This window comes from Pongo abelii, chromosome 19, assembly GCF_028885655.2.
Source record: "Pongo abelii isolate AG06213 chromosome 19, NHGRI_mPonAbe1-v2.0_pri, whole genome shotgun sequence".
Taxonomy (NCBI): domain Eukaryota; kingdom Metazoa; phylum Chordata; class Mammalia; order Primates; family Hominidae; genus Pongo; species Pongo abelii.
In genome coordinates, this window is record NC_072004.2 from 4006168 (window position 1) to 4023640 (window position 17473).

General features: G+C 40.8%; 1 protein-coding gene and 1 pseudogene across 5 annotated transcripts in view; one reads left to right on the forward strand and one right to left on the reverse strand.

Moving 5' to 3' along the window:
- The window catches only part of ANKFY1 (ankyrin repeat and FYVE domain containing 1), a 99573-nt gene that overhangs the window by 49867 nt on the left and 32233 nt on the right, over nucleotides 1-17473 (reverse strand). For all 5 annotated transcript variants that reach the window (XM_063717958.1, XM_009251146.4, XM_002826859.5 and 2 more), the window contains one exon: nucleotides 2843-2978. In XM_063717958.1, the coding sequence (XP_063574028.1) occupies nucleotides 2843-2978 (136 nt within the window). The remainder of the gene's footprint in view (nucleotides 1-2842; nucleotides 2979-17473) is intronic.
- Nucleotides 7851-10310, forward strand: LOC103892757 (tyrosine-protein kinase RYK-like; annotated as a pseudogene).

Genomic DNA, 17473 nt, shown 5'->3' on the forward strand with positions numbered 1-17473 from the left:
CTTTGAAAATAGCAAGACAGACTAACTTTCACTCGAAGGGAATTTTTAAATTATTATTTTTAACTTTAGAGTACAGAAAGGATACAGATATACAAAAACGATAAATCTAACTTTTTTTTTTTTTTTTTTTGAGACGGAGTTTCACTCATGTTGCCCAGGCTGGAGCAACAAGGCTCAATCCAGGCTCACCACAACCTCCACCTCCCAAGTTCAAGCAATTCTCCTGCCTCAGCCTCCCGAGTAGCTGGGATTACAGGTGCCCGTCACCACACCTGGCTAATTTTTTTGTATTTTTAGTAGAGACGGGGTTTCACCATGTTGGTGACTTTTAAAGTATAAAATCAAGCATATATTTAAACGTCCCACAAACTCCTGTCTAGTTTTCATATCACTCATGAGTGGATGTGGGAAAAAAAAATTACTGAAAAATGACAGAAGGTAAACAATGATTTAGTTACAAATGACTTTTTTCTTTATATCATTCTGTATCTTCCAAATATCATATACCGAACATGTATTATACTTTTGTAAGGAGAAAAAAATTAACTGTCATTTTTTTAGTATACATTAATTATCTCTTTTAAAACAGTAGCCAGGCACGGTAGGTCACACCTGTAATCCCAGCACCTTGGGAGGCTGAGGTGGGCGGATCACCTGAGGCTAGGAGTTTGAGACTAACCTGGCCAACATGTCAAAACCCCGTCTCTACTAAAAATACAAAAATTAGCTGGGCGTGGTGGCAGTCGCCTGTAACCCCAGCTACTCAGGAGGCCGAGGCAGGAGAATCGCTTGAATCGGGAGGTGGAGGTTGCAGTGAGCCAAGATTGTGCCATTGCACTCCAGCGAGGGCGGTAAGAGTGAAACTCTGCCTCAAAAAACAAAAAATTAAAACAGCCGGGTACAGTGGTTCACGCCTGTAATCCCAGCACTTTGGGAGGCCGAGGCAGAAGGATCACTTGAGGTCAGGAGTTCAACTGGCCAACATGGCAAAACCCCATCTCTACTAAAAATATAAAAATTAGCCAGGCGTGGTGGCGTGCACCTGTAATCCCAGCTACTCAGGAGGCTCGCTTGAACTTGGAGGTGGAAGTTGCAGTGAGCCGAGACTGCACCATTGCACTCCAGCCTGGGTGACACAGTGAGGCTGTCTCAAAAAAAAAAAAAAAAAAAAAGAGTATTTTCTTCAGTGTGCGCTCCATGGTAGAAAAAAAAAGAAAAAAAGTATTTTCCTGATGCTTACTATAAAAACTTCCTTGTCATCAAATCAGTGCTAGCATTCCAAAACCAGCGAGATCCCCACATTACAAAAAGAGCAACGGCTGCTTCACACTGAACCGCACCCGTCGCTAGCACCCTTTCATTATCTCAAGCATGTAATTCCTTCCAAGGACAGCAGGGGGCACTCTGTGACCCTTTAAAAGCCAACACTTGACTCCACTCCTGTTGTCTTCCACTCCAGCTCTTAAGAAAGCCATGACAGATAATAACTCAATACTCATATCTAACAATAAAAAATTAAGCATCTGGTAACGTTGACAGTTATGAAGCCTATTCAGTCAACAAACAGTTTAATTAAAGAATCCATTACACAGATTACAACTATCTAAACTACTCCAACCCCAAGACATTTTTACAAAAGCAATTTAATTTACATAAGCAAGTTTGACAAGGTCAACAGGAGAAAGCTCAGGAAGTCTGGAAAACATATAAAGACATAAATCATAATCTAATTAAAATCAGTCTCATTTCACTCTCACCAAAATTCCTCACCAAAACAAATTAACAAACAAACAAATGAAAGAGTTAACTGAATGGCCTCAATAATCAAATCACCTTTGCTAATAGCCTAATGCTGTATGCACCTATCGATTGTGGACCTGCTTTTGTTTTTTATTTATAGGATTTAGATATCAAAATGCACTCAAACCCACATCAATAACAGACAGGAGTAAGCCGTCCACTGATTTCACGTGGGGCACAGTGAGCCCTCCTGGGCAAACACCAGCCCATGACGAAAATGGCAAGCAGCTCTAGGCAGCAGAGTCTCTCTGGGGAAAACACAGCAACAGGTGGAGTGCCTCCTGATGGCTGAAACCATCCCTTCACTCACCCAGGAGAAAAGCCATTCCTTTATGCACCCAGGGGAATACAAAAGATGACCAAATGCTGTAAAAAGCCACTCCATCACCAAGCTGATTACCAAGAGCCACAGCTCCAATAGACAGATGCTCCCGGACATCTCGTCTGACATTATTTAGTGAACGTTTTGTTTTCTGCTGTTCTAAAATGCCAACTTGGGAGAGCAACACAGAAAATGTAATATAAAAACACAGCATGCTATCTCCTTGACAACCTAAAATGCGGTAACTTAAATGAAGTGAGATCTCTGGAACACTGGCTATAACACTTATTTGGACAATATTTTCACATATTCATTTAGGCACTCATTGTTTCCAACAAAGAGACTATGACTAAGGATTTCATTCAACTTGATATATCAGAAAATAGAGTAAAATGTCAAGGGAAACAGAGAGGGAAGGAAAGCTGAAAGTTTGGACATTGGATTATATTATTTCATATTTAATTTTTCAGTTTATACGATTATGTGATTTCAGGTAACAGACCAGTGAAAGAAAAGAGAATAGCAAAAGCTTTAGCAAAATTTAGCTACAAGATAACACAAAGCGAGGGAGGTAACAAACTCTGTCCCCAGCATCGCCTTTAAAGCAACACCTTGCCAAGTTATTTACATTAGCAGAAGAAGCTGTTTTCCCAGAGCTCGGCATAATTAAAGCTCAGCCACCACCATCTGAGGTGCTTGAATATATCTGCTGTGACTTGCCTCTCCCTGAGGAGCTGTAGCTGAAACCGATTTGCTAGTTTCATCAGTTCAGTCAGGAACACATCATCCTCTCTGAACTCCAACTCATCTGTATAGATCCAGCGAAGCATTGTCATCGCCACCTCAGGGTTAGCATCTGGTTAAAGAAAGTAGAGACAACAACTGAAAAAGCATGGAATGACATGCTTAGACTTTCTCAAGGGATCCCTAAAATTTGAGGCTAATAAAGTAAATGACAGTATACCCAACTTAAAGGAATATTACACAGTCATTAAAAATGGGGACTCGGCCGGGTGCAGTGGGCTCATGCCTGTAATCCCAGCACTTTGGGAGGCCGAGGCGGGCAGACCACGAGGTCAGGAGTTTGAGACCAGCCTGACCGACATGCTGAAACCCCATCTCTACTAAAAATACAAAAAAAAAATTAGCCGGGCCTGGTGGTGCGCACCTGTAATCCCAGCTACTCAGGGGCTGAGGCAGGAGAATCGCTTGAACCCAGGAGACGGAGGTTGCAGTGAGCAGAGATCGAGCCACTGCACTCCAGCCTGGGTGACAGAGGGAGACTCCGTCTCAAAAAAAAAGTGACTCAGCAGTCTGGGCAGCATTTGACTCTGAAGTTTCACAGTGGGCAGTGAGTGAGGAAATAAACCTACTAAAGATATGTTGAATAAATTGGGGAAAACATTTGAAACATATGACAAAGAGTTAACATTATTTTTTTTTCTTTTGAGACAGGGTCTCACTATGTCACCCAGGCTGGAATGCAGTGGCACAATCATGTCTCACTGAGGCCTCGAACTCCCTGGGCTCAAGTGGTCCTTCCACCTCAGCCTCCCAAGTAGCTGGGACCGCAGGTGTGTGCTAGCATACCAGGTTAATTTTTGTATTTTTTGTAGAGACGGTTTCGCCATGTTGCCCAGGCTGGTCTCGAAATCCTGGGCTCAAACAATCCACCTGCCTCGGCCTCCTAAAGCGTTAGGATTACAGGCGTGAGCCGCTTCACCCAGCCTGAGTTAACATTCTTTATAATAAAAAGACCTTACAAATAAAAATAAAAAGATGGACACCCAATGGAAAAATGGGCAATGGATATAAATAGGTAATTCACAAAGATAAATAATGACTAATCAACCTTACTGATAACCAAATACAAATTGAAACAACAGTACATTTTTTTATCTCTCAGATTAGCAAAGATTCTTTAAAGAACATAACCTTTCACACAGCAACTACATATGTAGATATTATCCGAAGAAAATAACTGGACAGATACAGAAAAATATACTAAGATGCTCAGCACAATATTATTAATGAAGAACTGGAACAAAAATCTTAAGAGTCCAACAATGGAGAACTAATTAAATAAATTACAATATACATACACACTGAAAAAATGCAATTAAAACTACATAGATATATATTCAACATAAGATATTTACTACAGTAGGCTTTCTGAAAAGTAGGCTAAAAATACTTGTATAAGATCTCATTGGCTGGGTGCAGTGGCTCATGCCTATAATCTCAATGCTTTGGGAGGCCAAGGTGGGCGGATGGCTTGAGCCCGGGAATTCAAGACCAGTGCGGGCAACATGGTGAAACCCTCTGTCTTTACAAAAATTCAAAAATTACACCAAAATCTCAGAAATCACCACTAAAGAACTTAGCCATGTAACCAAACACCGCCTGTTCCCCAAAAACTACAGAAATAAGAAAAAATTGAACAAAATAAAACCAAAAAATATAAAAATTAGCTGGGCACATGCCATTAGTGGTGGCATGTGTCTGTAGTCCCAGACTCATGTGGGAAGAGAAACTGAGCCGGGAGGTTGGGGCAGTACTGAGCCGTGATTACACCACTGCACTCCAGCATGGGTGGCAGAACTGGAGTGCTCTGTCTCAAAAAAAAAAGAGAAAAGAGAAAGAAAAAAAATAGGTCTTGCTTTTTGTTAAGATATACTTGTATGTGTATGCATGCATACATATACATATAATACCTACACACACCACACACTACACACATAGAGAGGCAGACACACATTTTTCTGTGTCTGTCTCTCAAGCGATTGGACGGATATATACTAAAATATCAACCCAGGTGGAATTTATAACTAATTTTTCTTTTAGCTTAATTTTACTTTTAGGTTTATTTTTATTTAAGAAACATGCATTACTTGTGCAATCTTTTTAAGTTAAAATAAAGACTGTACAGCAACTTGGGGAAATGCTTGGGATGAGAATCATAGTATAAAATATCTAAACTATTATTTCAACCAGAGTTAACTCTTGATTAGTGAGAATAAGAAGAATGTTGGTCAGAGGAATACTTAAAATCATGGTCAACGCAAGTAATTCTCATGGTGTTGTCCTGGGCTAGGAGATTCAGCCTCATCTGAGAACTGATTGGAAATCTGATTCTCAGTCCTACCCCAGACCTGCTGAATGAGAAACCAGAGATGGGGCCCAGCACATGTCCTAATAAGTCCTCCATGTGATTCTGATGCTCACTAAGGTTTCATAAACCGTACTTGATTCTTGATTACCTAGGAAAGGTGCAACAAGGACCAGGAACACCTTATGAACTTCATAATTAGGAATTGGCTCATTAGCTCTGATTAATCTCCTTTCCATCGAGTGGGAAGGAGCAGCTTGAAGGGGGCAATGTCAAGTGAGTGGACTTGAAGACCCCGACTTACCTGTAACCAGGTTAATTCACCATCTCCTAAAACAACCAGATATTAAAAGTAAAAAAAAAAAAAAAAAGAAAAAGAAAAAGTGAAATACACTAAAATGATAATATTGTAGTTACTATGTTAAGGTTTTTCTTTTTTCTCTCACTGAATAATGTAGTAATAGCATCTTTTTTTTTTTTTTTTTGAGACACAGTTTTGCTCTTGTCACCCAGGCTGGAGTGCAGTGGCATGATCTGGGCTCACTGCAACCTCTGCCTCCTGGGTTCAAGAGATTCTCCTGCCTCAGACTCCCAATGTAGCTGGGATTACATGCACCTGCCACCATGCCCAGCTAATTTTTTTGTATTTTTAGTTGAGATGTGGTTTCACCATGTTAGCCAGACTGGTCTTGAACTCCTGACTTCAGGTGATCCACCCGCTTCAGGCTCCCAAAAGTGCTGGGATTACGAGCCACCCTGCCCAGCCAGTAATAGCACTTTTAAAATGTTTTAAAAGAGAAAACATTTTAATACCAGACAGAAAGCTAATTAGATTTATTTAAACAACTTAGGAGGTGCTTCAGCTAAGCTATCTAAGATCATCATAGTAGATCTTGGAAGTAGGCCAAATTTCTAAGCAGGCTTTGTAAATTGCGTTCAATACCTCAGTAGTCATCTTAACGAAAAAAAAAAAAAATGTAGGCCATGTGATTTGTCCACAGCAACCAAAAATACCAAAACACATCCTACTACTCTCACATAGCCTGATCTTAAAGACAGCTCATTCCTATCTGCTGAGAGAATCCCCAGCACCAACACCCTCAAACACCTTCCCTACAGTAGCAGTTTCTTAAATACTATTTGCAAGCTTGCCCGGTTAATCTTGACCTGTACAAGTAATAAACAAAAACCTAGATTATTGAAAAAAATTTTTAAACTACTTTCAGTAGGGATTTCCTGGGAGGGCTTGATATTTCCAACAAAATGAGGTTCAAGCGATTTACAAGCTTTCCCACTCGTGCGGGACTCTTCCCCTCATCTACTAAATATGCTGAGAATAAATTCACTTTGTGACTCAGACGAAGCAGCCAGTGGTATAAGGGCAGGCAGAGAACAATGATCAGGAAGGACGGTGTGTGCTGCAACTGTGTACTTTTGGGTAAATTGTCCAGACTGTCTGCTTCCAATCTACTTAAGCAAGTGGCTGTAAAAGCCAGATGACTGCATAAAGCAGGAGTTCTCTCTAAAAGGAGCAGACTCAGAAGAGAAAGCAGTTGGCCTCCGAGTCCTGCGTGATGGACGTAATCATCCTCTCAGAAGGCCTGGCATGCAAGCCAGAAAAATCTCTGACTTCAAGGATGAAAAGTAAAATAACACTGAAACTTCTGACTTTGTTTCACTGCAGGCCAGGACGCATGTAAATATACTTTGGAGATCTTAGGATTTTCTGTGTGGCCTAGTTTTTTGTTTTGGTCTGAATTTTAAACAAATGTTTTCCAAGACATCGGAAATGGATGGGAATAAACTGATCTGTATGCAACTAACCATTAAATGAAACATACTGAGTAAACTGACTTTGTTTTTTACTTTATTTATTTAGGGACAGAGCCACTGTTGCCCAGACTGGAGTACAATGGTGCAATCACAGCTCACTACAGCCTCGACCTCCCAGGCTCAATCAATTCTTCCATCTGAGCCTGCCGAGTAAATGGGACTATAGACACATACCACTGTGCCTGGCTAATTTTTGCACTTTTAGGAGAGAAAGAGTTTCGTCATTTGCCCAGGCTGGCCTTGAACTCTTGGCCTTAAGCAATCCTCCTGCCTTGGCCTCCCAAAGAGCTGGGATTACAGGCATAAACTACAGCACCTGGCTGACTCTGTTTTTTAAATCCTCTATTTTTAATCTGTAAAAAGCTGAGAAAGGTGTCTTGAATCTCCTATTATGACTCCGGTTTAATTAAATTCTCTGTTTCCAACTGTTTTTTTCTTTTCTTTTTATTTGGGTCAGAGTCTCACTCTGTTACCCAGGCTGGAGTAGAGTGGCACATTCTCGGCTCACTGCAACCTCCATCTCCAAATTCAAGCGATTCTCCTGCCTCAGACTCCCAAATAGCTGAGACTACAGGAGTCCGTCACCACACCCAGCTAATTTTTGTATTTTTGTAGAGATGAGGTTTCGCCATGTTGGTCAGGCTGGTCTCGAACTCCTGACCTCAGGTGATCTGCCCATTGTGGCCTCCCAAAGTGCTGGGATTACAGGTGTGAGCCACCATGCCCAGCCCTATTTTTTTCTTAATCTACTTCACATAAAAGTTTTTGCTTCCCCTACTCCGGACGATGCCGCCAACGAGGCGGCGGCGCGCTCTAGAGGTCTGAAGCCGCTGCTGGCCGCCACGGGCCAGCGGCTTGATGAATTGGGCAGCCGCCCTAGGCTCAAGGCTGTGAGCGGCTCGGGGCCGGGGGTAGGCGGCGGTGTGGTGGGCGGCCAGGCGCGGGGAGGCGCGGCTGGGGCCCCCCCGCGGCCAGAGGTCCCGGCCGCCGCCGCCGCTGCTGCTACTACAGCTGCTGCCAGCGCCTGGCGCCGCCGCCCCCGCCGACCCGCGGCCTCCGCAGCTGCAGTCGGCGCCGCAGGGCCCAGCGTAAGCCTCTACCTGAGCGAGGACGAGGTGCGCCGGCTGATCGGTCTTGATGCAGAACTTTATTATGTGAGAAATGACCTTATTAGTCACTACGCTCTGTCCTCTAATCTGTTAGTCCCAGTGACACAATTTCCCGCACTTCACCTGGCATTCGCAGTCCAAGGTTGAATTAAGCTGGGATTCCACGCGGACAATGTTTTGGCAATGGACATGCCCCAGGGCAACATTTCTGTTCGGGGGAAGTTCCACGCACTTTATCAGTGTTTCGGGTAGAGCTTTCCTGTACTGGCAAAGTAGATTCTGAAGTTATGATACTAATGCAGCTCAACTTGACAGTAAATTCTTCAAAGAATTTTACCGTCTTAAATTTTAAACCAAGGAAAATGTGCACCAAAAATGGCCCTGACACGCAGCTCCAACCACTTCTACGCGTGTTTTATATTAGGGTAGGGTTTCTTGTGCAGTAATATTTCTCGTAGCAATATTAGCTGTTTTGCACCTTCATAGTATGAAAAGGGTTGAACTGGATGACAGCATTAGTGCCAGCAGTAGTTCCCAAGGGCTGTCTCAGCCATCCACCCAGACGACTCAGCATCCAAGAGCCGACACACCCAACAATCCAACTCCTATCACCAGCTCCTCAGGTTATCCTACCTTGCGGACAGAGAAGAACGACTGGACAAGTGTCACTCTTTTGGAGGCCAAAGCCAACGTGAAGGATATAGCAATATCCAGGGAGAGGATAACTCTAAAAGATGTACTCCAAGAAGGTACTCTTGGGCATATTTTCCATGGGATTTTAATAGATGAAAAAGATCCAAATAAAGAAAAACAAGCATTTGTCAAAACAGTTACAGATCAAGCTTCTGAAACTCAGGTGACAGTGATGCTCACCGAAAGTCGTAAGCTGCGAGGTCTTCATCACAGAAATCTTCTTCCTGTTACTCATGTGTGTATAGAAGGAGAAAAGCCCATGGTGACATTGCCTTACATGAACTGGGGGAATCTTCACTTGTTTTTACGGCAGTGCAAGTTAGTAGAGGCCAATAATCCACAGGCAATTTCTCAATAAGACCTGGTACACATGGCTATTCAGATTGCCTGTGGCATGAGCTACCTGGCCAGAAGAGAAGTCATCCACAAAGACCTGGCTGCTAGGAACTGTATCACTGATGACACACTTCAAGTTAAGATCACAGACAATGCCCTCTCCAGAGACTTGTTCCTCATGGACTATCACTGTCTGGGGGACAATGAAAACAGGCCAGTTTGTTGGATGGCTCTTGAAAGTCTGGTTAATAACGAGTTTTCCAGCACTAGTGATGTGTGGGCCTTTGGAGTGACGCTGTGGGAACTCATGACTCTGGGCCAGACGCCCTACATGGACATTGACCCCTTCGAGATGGCCGCATACCTGAAAGATGGTTACCGAATAGCCCAGCCAATCAACTGTCCTGATGAACCATTTGCTGTGATGGCCTGGTGCTGGGCCTGAGATCCGGGGGAGAGGCCCAAGTTTCAGCAGCTGGTACAGTGTCTCACAGAGTTTCATGCAGCCCTGGGGGGCCTACGTCTGACTCTTCTCTCGCAATCTCACAGCATCAGGAGAAAGGTGCCTGTCATGGACGCTTTGTATCTAACACCATGCCAACAGAAGCACATTTGTCTTCCAGAACACTGTGCCTCAGGAATGCTTTAGAATCTGAACTTTTTAAGACAGACTTAATAATGTGGCATATTTTCTAGATATCACTTTTATTAGGTTGAACTGAAAGGGTTTTTGTAAATTTTTTGGCCAAAATTTTTTAAAATATAGTTACCTTGGACTAGGGGTACATCGTTACAAAATAAAGTTTTTAAGTGTTCAGACATAGCTATTTGGAATTAGCTATCTTAGTGCCAACTGCTTTTTATTTTTTTTACTTCATCAAGGTGATGTAAGTGACTCACCTTTGAAGTTTTTTGAATGTTATTTTTTATCACTACTCTTGGAAATGGCCTGTCTTCAAGATGCAATACTTTTCTTAGGAAAGGAAAAACAGCATAAAAAGATACCTGGTTTGTCTTGTACAAGAAAAGGCAATATGAAAGGAAGAAAATTTAAAGAAAAGCTAGAGGAAAAAAAATTTTTTTTAAATACTTATTAGAAGCAAACTGCCCTTGCATGGAAAACTGTTTTGTTTTTTTTTTTGGTTTTTTTTTTTAGTGAAAAGGAATTCTGCTTTCGTATTTTTGGGAAAGCAGGAACTGAGTTCATTACATCTTTAATTTGGCAGAATTAGCTTTTCTGTGAACCAGAGTGGTTTGGGGCAGATCTGTAGTAAATAATGGTGATTTTATTTATTTTTACTCTCTGGAAAAGGAGACAATACAATTCCAGAAAGTGGACTCATCTTTCTAAGGTTAAGATTCCCTTTTATTGCAACTAGAATAGTGCTATGCACAGGGTGGATGCCTGAGTTGTCGTTCTTTAAAAAAAAAAAGTAAACTGGTAAATTTTGTGCTTATCTTCAAGGCTGGCTTAAGTATAAACTTGTTTTTTTAAACACTTGAAAAATTAAAGGATTTGTTTTATATTTTTTAAAAAAAAGCTTTTAGGCTAGGTGTGGTGGCTCACACCTGTAATCCCAGCACTCTGGGAAGCCAAGGCGGGCGGATCACTTGAGGTCAGGAGTTTGAAACCAGCGTGGCCAATTATGGCAAAACCGCCTCTCTACTAAAATTACAAAAAGTAGCCGAGCGTAGTGGTGCACGCCTGTAATCCCAGCTACTCGGGAGGCTGAGGTAGGAGAATCTCTTGAAGCCGGGAGGCAGAGGTTGCAGTGACCCGAGATCACATCAGTGCACTCCAGCCTGGGGGACAGAGCGAGATTCTGTCTCAAAAAAAAAAAAAGTTTTCGCTTCATAAAATTAAAAAATCTTGGTAGACCGTATCATTTTTATCAATAAATAACATCCTCTTTAGTCAATTTAAGGATGTATCCTTAAATATAACCTCCTGGAAATAAAATTAAACCTCAAACCATATCTCTAAATAATCTCTGGGTCAAAATGAAATAAAAGGACACAGGTTCTAGTTCTGTTATGGCAGCTGAATAACCCATCCCATTTTAACTGATTATAGCTAAAAATTCTGGACAGAGTACAAAACAACAACGACCTAAAGATTTGGAAAAGTCAACAAAAGCAGGTGAACTGAGAGGGAGGCGAAACCTGAAGCAGCAACTGCACTGGACGAGTTTCCCCGTTTTGTTCCTCTCCTACAGCTTCAGTGTGTGTGTATATATATATTTATATACATATTTATATAATTTTTTTTTTGAGACAACGTCTCACTGTCACCCAAGCTGGAGTGCAGTGGCGTGATCTCAGTTCACTGCAACCTCTGCCTTGCAGGCTCAACTGATCCTCCCACCTCAACCTTCTAAGTAACTGGGACCACAGGTGCGTGCCACCACACCTGGCTAATTTTTTTGCATTTTTGGAAGAGATGGAGTTTTGCCATGTTGCCCAGGCTGGTCTCAAACTCCTAGGCTCAAGGGATCCGCTTGCCTCAGCCTCTCAAAGTGTGAGATTACAGGTGTGAGCCACTGTACTTGGCAAAAATTATTTTAAAATGATAAAAGCAACAATTCATTAGGAAGTCATAATTATAAATGTAAATGTACATAATAGAGGCTAAAAAATACATGCAGAAAAACTGACAAAAATTAAAAGGAGAACTAGACAATTCTAAAATTATAGTAGATGTTAACACTCTCCTTTAAGGAGTTGATAGAACTAGGCTATGCATAGTGGATATCGCCTGTGAATCCAGAGCTTTGGGAGGCCGAAGAGGGAAGATAATTTGAGGCTAAGAGTTCGAGACCAGCCAGGGCAACACAGTGAGATCCTGTCTCTACAAAAAAACATTTTTTTTTAATTAGCCAAGTGTGGTGGCATGCGCTTACAGTCCCAGCTACTATAAAATTCACAGGACACAGCTAGAGAAGTGCTCAGAAGGAAATTCAAAGCTTTAAACACTTGTATTAGAAAAGATCTAAAATAAATTATCTCAGGTTCCACAACTTTGAGAAACCAGGGAGAAAAAAGGAGAAGGGGAGAGCAAAGTAATCCAAAGAAAGAAAAAAAGGACAGATATCAATAAAATATAGCTGGGCGTGGTGGCGCATGCCTGCAATCCCAGCTACTCAGGAGGCTGAGGCTGCAGAGTTGCTTGAACCCGGGAGGCAGAGGTTGCAGTGAGCTGAGATCGCGCCACTGCACTCCAGCCTGGGCGACACAGCGAGACTCCGTCTCAAAAAAAAAAAAAAAAAAAAAGAAATCAATAAAATAGAAAACAACCAATAGAGAAAATTAACAAAGCCAAGAGCTCATTCTTTGAGAAGATAATAAAAATGCCAAACTTCTATAGACTTATCAAGAAAAAAAGAGTGAGAACATAAATCACCAATACCCAAGAATGAAAAACGAGTTATTGCTACAGACATTAAAAGGAGAAAACTACAAACAAATTCATACTAACAAATTCAACAACTTAAATAGACATATTTCTGAAAAACAAAACTTCCCAAACCTGACACAGAAGAAACAAATCTGAATAGTCCTATATCTATACAGAATACATATTTTAAAAATTTGTTTTCAAAAAGCTTCCCAAAAAGCAAATTCTGGACCTAGATTACTTCAATGGTGAATTCTATCAAACATTCAAGAAATAAGCAATAACATCAATCTTAGAAAACATTTTCAGAAAATAGACAACAAAGGATCATATAAGGCCTATATAACCCTAATAGTAAAATGTGATAGAGACATTAAAAAAAATTACATACCAATATCCCTCATGATTACTGCTGTAAAATTTTTAACAAAATATTGGCAAATAGGATCCAACAACATACATAAAAAAGGGTAATATATAATGACCAAATAGGTTTTTACAGCAGAAATGCAATCTTAGTTTAACATTTGTAATTCATCAAAAATTATATAATCATTTCTACAGATGTCAAAGAAAGTGTTTGGCAAAACTCAAAAACCAATTCAGGTAACTTATCTAGAAAACCAGGAATACTCAAATTGATAAACCGTATCCAAGAAAAACCTACAACTAATCTATACAAAATGATAAAAGATCTCATTGTTTCTCCCTGAGATCAAGAACAAAGTTTAAGGATGCTTGCTTTCAGACAAATGACTTGTATCTAAATTATATACAGAACTGTTAATACTCAATACTCAAAACTCAATACAATGCCACATTTTGAAAAGGCCAAAGATGTAAACACTTTATAAGAAAATATACAAATTGTCAATAACACACAAAGAAGGCTCAGCATTATTATCAGGAGAATGCAAAATAAAACCGCCATGCACTCTGTATCCATTAGAATGGCTAAAATTGTAAACAAAAACCAAAACAACCTGCCTATATCAAGCGTTAGTCAGGATGTGAAGCACCTGGAGCTCTCATATCCACGGCTAACAGGAATGTAAAATGGTACATCTATTTTGGAAGACAGTTTGGTAGTTTCTTAACATTAAACAGTCCCTCCTACATATTTACTCAAGAGATATAAAAACATGTCTACACAAAGGCCTTACACAACTGAACACAGGTAATTTTCTTTCTAATAAAACCCAGAAAGAACACAAATGTCCATCAACAGGTAAACGCAAAAAAAAAGTGTGGTATTTTCATACAATGGAATACTATTCAACAATAACAAGTAATGAATAATTAAAACACAAAGCAACATACTAAGGTGTGGGGTGAATGTCAAAATCTATATGCTAAAAGTGAAAGAAGCCAGACAGAAGGGACTCTATGCTCTATGACTCCATTTCTATAAAAGCCTAGAAACTGCAAACTAATCTATAATGACTGAAAGCAGATCAGCGTTTACCTGCAGAAGTGGATGGCAAAAGGGATGGATTGCAAGGAGACATGAGGAAAGCTTTAAGGATGGAAATGTTTTTTGTTAGTTTTTTTTTTTTTTTTTCCTTGAGACAGAGTCTCACTCTGTGGTCCAGGCGGGAGTGCAATGGCGCGATCTCGGCTCACTGCAACCTCTGCCTCCCAGGTTCAAGTAATCTCCTGCCTCAGCCTCCCAAGTAGCTGAGATTACAGGCATGTGCCACCATGCTCAGCTAATTTTTTGTATTTTTAGTAGAAATGGGGTTTCGCCATGTTAGCCAGGCTGGTCTCGAACTCCTGACCTCAAGTGATCCACCCAACTTGGCCTCCCAAAGTGCTGGAATTACAGGCATGAGCCACCGTGCCCAGCAAGGATGGAAATGTTTATGTTGATTGTGGCAGTGGCTTCACAGGTGTATTCATATGTCAAAACTTATCCAATTGCCCACTTTTAATGTGGGCAGTTTACTGTACTTCCATTACACCTCAATTTGGAGGAAAAAGAAACCAAACTGAGAGGCAGCACAGCACTGTGGTTAATGGCACGAATTCTGCAGCCAAACTGCCTAGGGTTCAAATCCCGGCTCCAATCCTTGCTAACTGTGTGGAGTTAATACATAATAAAGCACTCAAAACACCACCACCACATAGTAACTGCTATATAAAAACTTGCTATTATTACAATAGACTATTTAGAAATTGATCACAATGAAAACAGTACCTACCAAAATATTTGTGATGTAGCCAGATTCATACTATAAAAAAAAAGTCATAGTCTTAACCTTACTAGAAAATGAGGCCAGGCGCAGTGGCTCACACCTGTGATCCCAGCACTTTGGGAGGCCTAAGTGGGTGGATCACCTGAGGTCAGGAGTTCAAGACTGGCATGGCCAACGTGGCAAAACCCCATCTCTACTAAAAATACAAAAATTAGCCAGGCGTGGTGGTGGGCGCCTGTAATCCCAGCTACTCAGGAGGCTGAAGCAGGAGAATCGCTTGAGCCCAGGAGGTGGAGGTTGCAGTGAGCTGAGATCACACCACTGCACTCCAGCCTGGGTAACAGAGTGAGGCTCTGTCTCAAAAAAAAAAAAAAAAAAAAGAAAATGAGATAAAAGATAGTAATTCAACTCAAAAAGAAAAAATAATTCAAAGGAATTTCAAAGAAAGATTTAATACAGATAAAAAGAAATTATTGAATTGGCTAAATATAAATAAAAATTAAAAGAACAATGAACCTAAACCAAATCTGCAATAAGCCAACACAAACACAAATTTAACATAACCAAAGATTGGTGAGAAACACTCAAAAGCAGTATGAGGATTAAGTAAAGAATATAACCGCAGATAAAATAGATTTTGAGCTCTGAGAGAATCTTTGGGCATGGGACTCAGCTGCTGGCAGAAGGCCACAAGGCTGTTTGAGTGTCCTCATGACATGGCCGCTAACGTTCCCCCAAAGTGAGCAATCCAAAAGAGAGAGCTAGGAGGAAGCCACAGTGCCTTCGATGACGCCATCTCTCAAGTCACATGCTGTCACTTCTACCACACTCCATTCATTAGAGGTGAATCAGCCTATACTGAAGAGGAGAATTTGAATCCACCTTTGAAGGAGAAATAGCAAAGAATTTGTGAGCATATTCTTTTTTATTCTTTTTTGTGAGCATATTCTAAACTTCCCGTGGATGTCATCGAAGGAACACAGTATGATTTAATACTGAAACTGAACAGCCTTAACCTAGTAGTTCACACAGTAGCCAACAGATGTTGAATATTGCTGTGCTTATCTTAAAAATTTAAATATCACACAGCTCCCCGAGTACACAGTTTGGGAAACTATGCCCTTTCCACTGCAGAGTGCAAGCTTTCCAGATGGTGCTTCAGGGGATAGCTTTCCCAACCAGAGTGAAAAGGAATAAAGGAGGATGCTTTCTGCTGTTTGGAATGGCTTGACACTATCCAGGACACATTCCAGGAGAGCTGAATGACTCACACCCTGAGCCCTTATGCCAAGAAACTGTAAGATCTTTGCTTGAGAAAGTATGCAACAAACTCTAGCTTCAAAACAGCCATTCTAATCCACTGGAACCTCTCATCGTGTCAGCTGCTACTGGTAAAGTGCTACAGAGAGGCCATAAACAGATCACTTTGCTAGAAGCAAATTGCTTTACTTCACCAAGAAGTAAATATAATACTTTCCTTGGATTTGTTATGCTTTGCTGAGCTAACAGTCATATTTTCTCTTCCCACTTGGTCAATCAGTATCTTTATAAACTTTTATCTTTTATTCTTTTTTATTAGGGTTTAACAGACAAAAATTATAGAGAGTTAATGTATGACATGTTTTGATATATGTATGCACTATGAAATGGTTATAAGCTAATTAACATATCTATCACTTCATATATTTAAAGATACCTTAGTAAGAAATAAAAAAGCAAATTTCTACTTTGTTTACATTTTCAGATACTTTCATACTTCGAGAAAAGCTGCAGAGCATCCCCATATGCCCTTTACTCATCTTCCCCTATTATTAATACAGCTTATATAACCATAGTACAATGATCAAAATTAGGTAACTAGGTAATACATACAATACCAATACCATTAACTAATTATAGGCCCTATTTTGCCAGTTTTATCAGTAATACCCTTTTTATGGCCAGAATCCAACTGAGGATTCTACACGCATTCCGTGTTAGTCTCAGCCAATCTGTAATACTTTCTAAACCATTCTTGTTTTTCATAACCTTGACATGTTTGAGAAACACTCTGGCTGATTATTTTGAGAAATGTCCCTCAATTTGGGTCTGATGTTTTCTTATGATTAGATTGAGGTTATGCATTAATGGCAAAAATCCTATACAAGAGCCAGGCAGAGTGGCTCATGCCTGAAATTCCAACACTGTGGGTAGCCGAGGCAGGAGGATCATCTGAGCCCAGGAGTTTGAGACCAGCCTTGGCAACACAGCAAGAGCCCATCTCTATTAAACAATTTAGCCAGGGATGGTGGTGCACACCTGTACTCCCAGCTACTTGAGAGGCTGAGGTGGGAGGATCTCTTGAGCCCAGGAGTTCAACACTGCAGTGAGCCGCGATAGTGTCACTGCATTCCAGCCTGGGCGACACAGTGAGACCCTATCTCAAAAACAAAAAGGAATCCTACAGAAGTGATTGTGCCTTCATCAGTGGATCACATCAGGTACAAACATTTCAGTTTTTTGAACAAGGTATGATTCATATATCCAAACACCTTTAAAGTGTATACAATGCCTGTTGTATTTCATCAACATATGCTAAAATTCTCATAATTAAGGCTGTGTGCAGTGCCTTACACCTGTAATCCCAACAAGCCTTCGGGAGACCAAGGTAGGAAGATTCCTTGAGTCCAGGAGTTCAAGACC